Here is a 9895-nt window from a genome sequence, read left to right on the forward strand (position 1 = left end):
TGTTGATTCTTGGCTCGTGTAGAGATTTTTAAAAAATTTTTTGTAAATTATTTGTCGTTTCAAAATAATTAATCCCTGAAATTTCTTCCTACAAAATGTAAATAAATAATTCCTTTTTACATATGACAAAACAACAAATAAATTTTTACTTTTACGTTGACAGCTAAATATCTAATAAGAGAAAAAAAATAATACGTCTTGAAATTTGTAAGTTGTATATTTTTGACAATTGTTGGAAATTTAAAAAAAATTCAAAAACATTTACATAGAAATAGTTGATATTAAATTACACAATATTCTGAGAAGGAGACACTATGAATGAACGTATATTTCGTCTGGTACTGTGATTTTTGACAGTTGTGTTGCGGATTGTCAAAAAAAAGAAAATGTTTTTACGTTCTTGAACTGTGCAAATTTCATTTTTTTTTTATACATAAAATAAACTTTGTATCAAAAGTAATTGAATTTAATTTAATTTATTTAGAATCTTAATTTTATATTAGCTATTGAAATGCGAAATACAATTTATATGCTTAATGAATTTAATAAAGAAATTTTAAATAGAGTTTTCTGCCGTTTTATGTTTAAAAAGTAATGAAATCCTCGTGCAAAAAAAACCAAAGCTTATATTAATTTTAGTGAGAGTGCGTTTATTTAAAATATAATGTTAGAAATCAGCTAAACTTTAATAATATATATTAAATTATAATGCAGTAGGAATATTTTAATGAAATGACTAAAGACCATAAAAGGGAAAAACAAGCTCTACCTGAAGTTGTTTCACAGTGGTATTATAAACATGGATTATTTTTGTCAAGTTATCCAACTTGTTCAATTGGTATTGCAGTAATAATATTTTTAATTTCATGGTAAATTAAACTGATTTTTAAATTAAAATAAATTTTTGTTTTGTGTATAAATACTAATTTTTTTTCAATATATTTTAGTTATCCTCTTTTGAATATACCATTGCCAGGAACTATACCTACAAAATTAGTTTATACTTTTGAATCAAATCAAAATCCTTTTGATGATAAAATTCGTAATTTTTCTTTGGTAAAGGATATATTTAACGTTAATACAAGTTTTGATCCCCCATTTCAATGGGCCCAGAATAAACCAGCTTTATACGTTCAACAAATTTTACTACGTACTGGTGTACATCCGTGGCTCAAAGAAATGTATATCTTAGATGCATTTCGATCTCCGCTTTATGAAGTCTTTAAACTACTTGAAATTGTACGGAATCATGAAAGGTAGTTTATTTCTAATGAAATCAAAATGACTTAAAACTGTACTGTATACACTCGTTTGTAACTTCTTATGAGTTGAATTACGTATCAGTATTGTTTTAGTACATTTCAGAAGCTATTTATATTTTTAAAATAATTATGACCTGAATTTTTATAATAGTTCTACTAACTTGGACAATATTTGTCTTCATGTTGATAATGTAAAACGAATGAAAAGTTCATTGTTTCCTGAATATAATTGTTTAGTTTTGTCACCAGCAAATTTTTGGAATCAAGATATTCATAATTTTTCAAAAGATGGGAATATTTTAAATTCAATTTTTCAACATCATGTAAACAAATATTGAAACATTATTGAAATAAATTAAAACTAAATTTAAATTATTTATTTTAGAGTTATCAAAAGGGTAAAGTTTCTGTTGCCGAAATGCTATTGGGAATACCAATGCAAGACACTGGTTTAAAACGCTATCCAGTACGTTCTAGATCTCGCATAATTCAATATGCCATTACTCTAGTTTTAAAACAATATGACAAAAATTTTTTGAAATCATTGAAAAACAAATTACAAAGTCAATATTCGTTATATCAAGACGACAGTGAAATTAAATCTAAAACATCATTAGATAATCCTAATGAAGAAATAGAAAAAACGACAGAGTCAACTTTAAAACGGCAACAACAGCAAACGCAACAAGATAAAACTTCTATAATGTATATTTATTATCCAGGAGAATTAAAAGTTGCTGAATTTATGCCAATTTGCATAGCATTTATATTACTTTTTATATACGTATATTTTTCCGTTCGGAAAATTGATGTTATAAAATCAAGATTCATTTTAGCAACATTTGCTGTATTTACAGTACTTGGCAGTTTAATGATGTCCATAGGTTTATGTTTTTTTTTTGGTTTGACAATCAGTCTGCAGTCTATACAATCGAAAGGAATTTTCCCATATTTGGTTGTATTAGTTGGACTGGAAAATTGTTTAGTTTTAACAAAAAGTATTGTTTCTACAGATGAAACATTTGATAATAAAATTAGAGTTGCACAAGCACTAAGTAAAGAAGGCTGGCATATATCAAAAACTCTTCTAACTGAAATAACAATTTTAACAGCTGGCTTAGCCACATTTGTTCCAGTTATACAAGAATTTTGTGTATTTGCTATTGTTGGGCTAATATCAGATTTTATATTGCAAATGTTATTTTTTTCAACTGGACTTGCGATGAATATAAAACGAGTGGAATATCAATATGAGGCTAAAAATTTACCAAAAATAATGAGTTACGATCATAAGCAAAGGGAATTCAAGAATTTCACTGGCTACAATTATTCACCATTAAACTATAACGTTGGTGGCGGTTTTCATCGTTCCCACTCTTATCCCAAATTAAGTTTGAATGAAATTAATAAAGCTAAATCAGTTAGTGAAAACAAAACCAATAAAAGATTGAATTCAAATAATTCCCAAGAACAAAAAATACCAAAACGCCTCAGAATTGTGAATTTTTGGGCTAGAACAAGATTTTTTCAACGGGCATTTATGGTTTGGATGAGTATATGGATATTTTCTATTGTATATAATTCAGAATTTTTGGAACATTTTTTAGTAATAGATTTAAATAATAGCAGTTCTTTGGGAGAAGATATATCAGTGAGAAATTTTGATTCTAAATTCTCAGCAACACAAAATCAAAAAACAAAACCAAATGGTCTATTTCATGTAGATGTACCTGGCACAAATACGGAAAATTCATTTGGTAAAATGAATTCGTTTAGTGAGACTGAAGAAGAGATCAGGGAACAAAAAAAATTTAAATATCCAGATTATGAAATTAATTACTATTTATCGAATTTCCATTGGTCTGAAATTTTGATCCAATATAATATTTCATTAGCCGAAACATATATAGCTGTTTTACCAAGTATAAAGCTTTCTAAAATCATAGCCCCAGAATCAGCCATTATTATGCGGAATCCAAAAGACGTCGAAATAAAAGTATATTAAATTATATTTTTTGAAATTAACATTTTTGCCATTTTGTTACAGAATTTTCAATGGAAAACTTTGGCTGCTGCTCTCGATCCATTAGATTTTAATGATGAGGGTAAAAATATAGCTAGAGAAAAACCAGTTTTATCGATTGGCACAACAAGTGGCACGCCATTGTACCCAAAAAGTCCAATGGAAATATTTATTGTTGCTATGTTATGTTCCATAAGTATTTTTGTGCTAACATATACCATGGTGGTTTTTTATCGTTGTATATGCACACGAAATTATGCAGAATGGAGATCTAGTTGGAATGAAACTGAACCCATACCAAACGCAGAACAAATTTTAGAGGGTGTTCCACTTCATTTACCCGGTCATACGCATAAAATCGAATGTTTAGTTTCAGATGGGCAAAACATTATAAGTTGTTGTTTAAAGGGACAAATTAAAGTATGGGACGTTGAATGTGGTGATCTTCTTTTAAATATTGATCGCTCGAAATATCAAGAAATTTTGAATTCAGAATCACAAATGCGCAATTTTATAAACAATACTACGAACAATTGCGGAAGAATCTCAAAAAAACGTTTTTCACCAATTTGGTGTATGGATTATTTAAACAATATAGTAGCGTTAGGCTGTGCTAATGGAAGAATTGAATTTTGGGAAATTCCTACTGGTATTTTAAAGGTCTGTATTCAAATATTCTTCTTCAAAAATAAAACAACATCAATTTCAGTGTGCTTATGAAGAAGAAGACAAAGAAAAAAAAGGAATAACGCATATAACACTCGTAGGTGACAGAGTCATAGCAGCTAAACTATCTGGACGATTAGATTTTTATCGTTTAGAAACTTACTATAAGGGTAAACAAATAGATTGGAGCTTCACTTCAGCTTATAGAAGAAGTATTTTAAATATTATATAGACAAAAAAAAATACTCTAAATCAATGAATTTTTTAGCTCATGTGAGAACCAGTTCGGCAGACAGTATCGGTCTCGTAAAAAGAGGTGCAGGTATTAATAACTCTCAATTCATTGTGGACAAAAAAGATGGACAAGAAGAAATTATTTGCACATTAGAAGAAACTAAATCGGCACATCAACAACCTATAACGTCAATGGAAGTCGTGAACGGAATGATATTTACAGGCAGTAAAGACCACACACTAAGGGTAAGTAATTCGATATTAATGAAAAGTATTTTTAGATTTATGCTTAATTAAAGATTGAAGAAAATTGATATTACTAGCTTAACTAACAACAAATTTAATTTTCATAGGTATTTAATATGTATGATTCAAATATTGAATTCACTTTACATGGACATTTTGGTCCAATAACATGCCTTTTTGTGGACAAATGGCAACATGGGAGCGGCGGTTCGGGCTCTCAAGATGGACTTTTATGCATATGGGATTTATATACCGGAGCTTGCATGTACAATATTCAGGCACATGATGGTTCTATTAGCTCTCTAGCATGTGCCCCCAGTTATGTTATATCATTAGGAATCGATGAACGTGTGTGTGTTTGGGAAAGGTTTCAAGGAAATTTATTAACAACCATAAATATTTCAAATGCATATTCCAATCTTTGCATGCTTACTCCATCACTTTTAGTTACTAGTAAATTAGGTACATTTTTAGCTCAAGTTTTGACAATAATTTACAAAGTATATATAAATTTTAGGATCCTTAATTGTGTGGGATGTTAGAAGTGGAGAACCAGCACGAGAAGTAAAACTGGGTAGTGATTTCTCACAAATCTGTCCAAAAATTATGATTTTAGCAAATAGTTCTATAATTTGTGATTATGGAAATCAAATTAGAATAGTTAAATTTCCTATTGTGGCTGATAAAAGTAATTAGATTTTAATAAAATTAATTAAGGCAAAAAAAAAAATTTTTTAAATTAGAGGAAACATTTTGCCATGTAGAAATTTTTATTTCTTTAATTTAATAAACTGAAATTGAAATTCACTTATACCTACAGCAGACTTATTTTTTTCATCATAATCAGCCCAGTCATCCTCTGATAAATCAATATCTTCGAACACCTGACCGTTTTCAACTGATTTAGCAATCCAACCAGTTTGCGGTGAGAATTCAACTGGTTCTGCTCCACGACAATCAAAGGTCACAATGGTTTTAAATTTACCCGAATCATCGAGGGTATATGATTCTGGAATAAATTAGAAAATGTCCTTATATGTTCTCTACTATATACATATCTTAAAACTCTAAACGCTATGGCAGTATTAACGTAGTCAATATGACTACGTTGAATCTTGCAAGATTCAAAATATATGACTTACGATTCGAGTGCTCCACGACATCAACAGAAATTTCTCTACTACATATTTTACATTTCATATAGAAATTAAATCCATTAGGAACACGAGAACTTTGTCCTACTCGTTCAGATTCCGACACATCATGCCATTTATCAGATACCTCACCACAATTGGTACATTTTATTTTAAAAAAAAACCTATAATCTGGATGATTTGTTTTTAATTCTTCAATATTTTCTAACTGAGCATTAATCTGAAGCCCGATTTTGACCATTTTTCCCGAAGCGATTCAAAAATGTTATTGTCCACCAACAAAAACAAAATATTCTTGCACAAAAACCATGCAATAAAAATAAAACGTCAAGTGACAAAAATACAGGCTGGAACACAGATAGAATGACAGTTCAAGAATAGCAAATAATCGTGATGGTATACGTATTATTTTGTAAGTGTAGAAAGAGCGGTTTGGAAAAACACTAATCTTAAACAAAATCAATATTTCATAAATTTTTTAATAGAAAATCTTAAAACTCAATCTTTTTGAATTTTTTTAGATCAAACGTTTATGTAGAAGTACTACAATGAGCAAAATAAAGACAATTCTTCCTGATGACGTCATATTCTCCAAAAATGGCAGCTGTCACCGTTTAAACAGAAAAACTATATAAATATTATTAGACCATGACTCGTGATTGACGATAGTATTTATTACGAAGGTTTGACATTAAGGTTTGATTTCTGTCAATTGCATGTAATTATAAATAATTTCTGTTTTAATGGAACTTTATTGTTCAAATTAAAATTGTAAGAATTAAAATAAATAGAAAAATGGCCGATAAAGAACGAGCTAAAAAGTTGGCTGCAGCCAAAAAGAAGGTATTTTTTAGCAGTTTTTATAGTTTATATTAGTTTTTTATTAAAACAAGACACGTACATGTCAACGTCATAACATTTTAATATGTATATTGCTTTGTTTTGAATAACCATAATTATATATTATGTACATACATATGTAGTTATACGGTTCTTATTTTTCTCCTAGCTAAAAGCCTATAAAGCTGGAGGAGAAAAGCAAATAAGTTCAGATGAAGTTAAACCAACAAAAGAAAATATCCAGGGAAAAACTTTCGAAACCCCTAAATTGCAAAATTATTTCAACAATAAGGACAATTCCAATGATTTTATACTTTCAGAAGAACGATCACCCTTCAATAACATTTCTCAAACAAATGAGAAAACCCCGCAAGAATCTTCTCCTGAATTAGATGCAAAAGAAACTGTTTCGCTTGATACAGTATTGACTCCATTTCAAGTAACTAACCAAAATCCTGATTTTTCTGTAATACCTGATAAAAATGAAAAGGATAAAAACGACAACATTGATAAAATGAATGTGTCCAATTCTTTGGAACTTTTGAAAACTATTGAAGTATTAATTTCTGAGAAGGCTCATCTAATAAAAGAATCTTCAAAATTGCAAATATCTTGCAAAGAAAAAGATTTTGAAATAGAAGAATTAAGAACCAGACTTTGTGGAACTAATAGACAAATCGAAGAATTGGAACAATTTTATTTTAGTGAGCAGAAAAAAAATGTGGAAATGTTAGAAAAAGTTAAAAATTTGGAAAGTGAATTAAATAAATATAAAATTCAGTCTGAAGAATTTTCGGAACATATTCAAGAGTTAAAAAGGGAACTTTCTATAGATAAGAGTCGAATTACCAATATGGAAGCGGAAATGAAAGAAAAAAATAGCCAACTTGAACTTAATAATGTTCAAATTTCCCAAATATCCGATGAAAATAAAATTACGATTGATAACCGGATTGAAACATTAACACAAACGAAATTTATGTACGAGCAACAAATAGTTGATTTACAAAGTATGGTGCAGCAATTACGTGCCGAAAAAGAGCAAGCGAATCAACAGTATCAAAATTATGTACAGCATTTGAACAAAGATGTAGCTTCCTTGTCTGAAAAAAATTCAGAACTAACAGAAGATAATAGAAAGCTAGCAGAAAGAGAACGAGATTTAGTGAATCATATCAGTAATTTAGAAAGAGAGATCCAACAGAATATAACAAAGAATGAAAATTTGCGACAAAATATGGTAATTTTTTTTTAGTACAATAATTTAGAATTTAAGTTTTGCCTTTGAAAGGTATGAAAATGTTCCTCCCCATCCTTGTTTCCTAAGATTTTAAGAATCCAATTAGAATTTGTTTTTTTTTATGTTATTAGAAAAAATTCTGAAAAAGATTTCCATTTGGTTCGGTATGTAAAGCTTTCTCAGAAATAAACGATTAAATTTATATTAGTTCTGAGATAAAAGCTTTTGAAACAATTTTGGAAGAATCATGTATACAATTAACATAATCGCACTCATTTTTAATTCTTTATTACTTTTTAGAAAAGTGTCTCTACTGAAAATATTGGAGAGAGAGTATTACAAGAAAATGAGCTTAAGGAACAAATTACGCATCTTAAAAAACAAGAGGAAACCTTGAAAAAGACAATTGAAGAAAATGAAAAGAAAATTGTGCAATATCGTCAATTAGTCGAAGAAAAATCTGAAGAAATCAATGCTTTATTAGAACGTATTTCAAATTTAGAAGCGGATAGGCCAAATGATGCAAAATTATTAGCCTCCATTGAAAGTGACAAAGTTGCAGCGTCACGTGCAATGTCTCAAAATAATGAACTACGTAAACAACTAGATGAAGTTCAGTTAAAATTGATCGAGCTAACCAATGATAAAATGGATTTAACAAATACTCTAGATTCAGAAAGATTTATTAATAAGCAAACACGACAAAATTTCGAAGACATGCAAAATCAAATTAAAACTTTAAGTGATCAAATGCATTTTAAAGATGAAGAAATGATACGACTAACCCATGAAAATAACGAACTAATTGAAAAATTAAGTATATTACAAAAAACAAATGAGGATATTAGTACTAAGCAAGGATCAGTTTCGCCAGAAATGGTTAATAATGCAACTGAAACTTTAAGTAATGAAGAATGTGTGGAACATTCTCATAATACTTGCGAAACTTTAGAACATTCTGAAAAAAATGACCAAGCTATTCAAATGTCAGATTCAACATCACAAGAAAATTTGAAAAGAAAGGATTCTGATGCAATATCACTTCCAACGTCAGAAGCAATTTTACGTTTAGAAGAACGTTTCAAAAAATTGATGGGTGAAGTAGCTGACTTAACAGATGAAAAACAACAATTGGAACATATTGTATTACAGTTACAGGGTGAAACTGAAACTATAGGCGAATATATCGCTTTGTATCAATCACAAAGAAAAATTCTTAAAAATAAAGAGTATGAAAGAGATGCTCAATTAAAAAAATTATTAGCCGAACGTGAAGACCTACGTACTAAAGCTTTAAAACTAGAATTATTAATGAAACAAGTCGGTTTAAAAAATGTTAATTCAATTAATTATAATTTAACAGAAATGCCTAAAAATCATAATACAGAAATTAGTGAAAAAATTTTAAGTAATGGTCATCAAGAAACTCAAAATGTCGCACAAAAAGACACGGATTATAATAAAATCGAGAATATAGAGAAAACTCATAATTATCAACATCAGATTGAGCATGATAACGTTAATAAATTTTTTCAAGATAACATAACTGAAAGTGATTCACAAAAAATAATTGAAAAAATTCAATCACTTGTCGCAGATTTAAAAAATAATAAAGAGACCTTACCGCTTATTTCTACATCCGTTGATCATTGCGCTTGTTGCTCTGGTAAATTTGAAACAATTTAGCAAGAAGTAGCATAAAAAAAAAAAATAAAAACATTCTTATATTAAAAAAAAAGAAACTATCACGTTCGATTAAAATTATTCAACACCGCTATAAAATACATATGCAATATAATGATACTATTAATTTAAAATTATAATTAAATTGGTTTTAAATATAAACTATTCTAGATTATTAAAATTTTATAATAGTATAATAAATTTATTCTAAATATAATTAATTGGCATAAATTATTTTAGAATTAACAACATGGTTTTAGATAACGTCCCAAATTCCCAAATATTAAACGACTCGGTAGTGAAAAACCAACTTCAAAATATCTAAAAGCAGAGCTTATCGGTAAACACATGATATCTCCTTCAAATTATGAATTTCTTCAGCATAATTTTGGATGAGGTATTAAAGATAAACTCATCCTAAATGTATACAATCATTTAATATATTTTGTTATATTAACGACAGTCATTTAAATACATATAAGTAGGCAGTAGGTTAGTTGTAAAAAAACTTTTTCAATTTCACTCATTCAAGGGAAAAGTGCTTATT

At 28.5% G+C, this 9895-nt stretch overlaps 3 protein-coding genes across 3 annotated transcripts; 2 read left to right on the forward strand and 1 right to left on the reverse strand.

The window, feature by feature from the left end:
• The first annotated feature begins 360 nt into the window (after positions 1-360).
• LOC129619197 (sterol regulatory element-binding protein cleavage-activating protein) lies at positions 361-5250 on the forward strand. The gene is made up of 9 exons (XM_055534320.1): positions 361-869; positions 948-1256; positions 1414-1585; positions 1648-3258; positions 3310-3945; positions 3995-4163; positions 4220-4431; positions 4539-4893; positions 4949-5250. Exons 1-9 carry the CDS (start codon positions 733-735, stop codon positions 5125-5127), a joined length of 3780 nt encoding a protein of 1259 aa, XP_055390295.1. The 5' UTR covers positions 361-732; the 3' UTR covers positions 5128-5250.
• Positions 5183-5904, reverse strand: LOC129619198 (UPF0587 protein CG4646). Its single transcript, XM_055534322.1, has 2 exons — positions 5574-5904; positions 5183-5440 (listed from the first exon to the last, which is right to left on the reverse strand). The coding sequence occupies exons 1-2, from the start codon at positions 5824-5826 to the stop codon at positions 5202-5204; spliced, it is 492 nt and encodes a 163-aa protein (XP_055390297.1). The 5' UTR covers positions 5827-5904; the 3' UTR covers positions 5183-5201.
• Positions 5905-6276: 372 nt separating this feature from the next.
• LOC129619228 (golgin subfamily A member 2-like) lies at positions 6277-9555 on the forward strand. The gene is made up of 3 exons (XM_055534372.1): positions 6277-6428; positions 6595-7665; positions 7966-9555. The coding sequence occupies exons 1-3, from the start codon at positions 6381-6383 to the stop codon at positions 9349-9351; spliced, it is 2505 nt and encodes an 834-aa protein (XP_055390347.1). The 5' UTR covers positions 6277-6380; the 3' UTR covers positions 9352-9555.
• Positions 9556-9895: the final 340 nt, after the last annotated feature.

The sequence above is a fragment of the Condylostylus longicornis genome, unplaced genomic scaffold (assembly GCF_029603195.1).
Source record: "Condylostylus longicornis isolate FDR11 unplaced genomic scaffold, ASM2960319v2 ptg000011l, whole genome shotgun sequence".
Classification (NCBI taxonomy): domain Eukaryota; kingdom Metazoa; phylum Arthropoda; class Insecta; order Diptera; family Dolichopodidae; genus Condylostylus; species Condylostylus longicornis.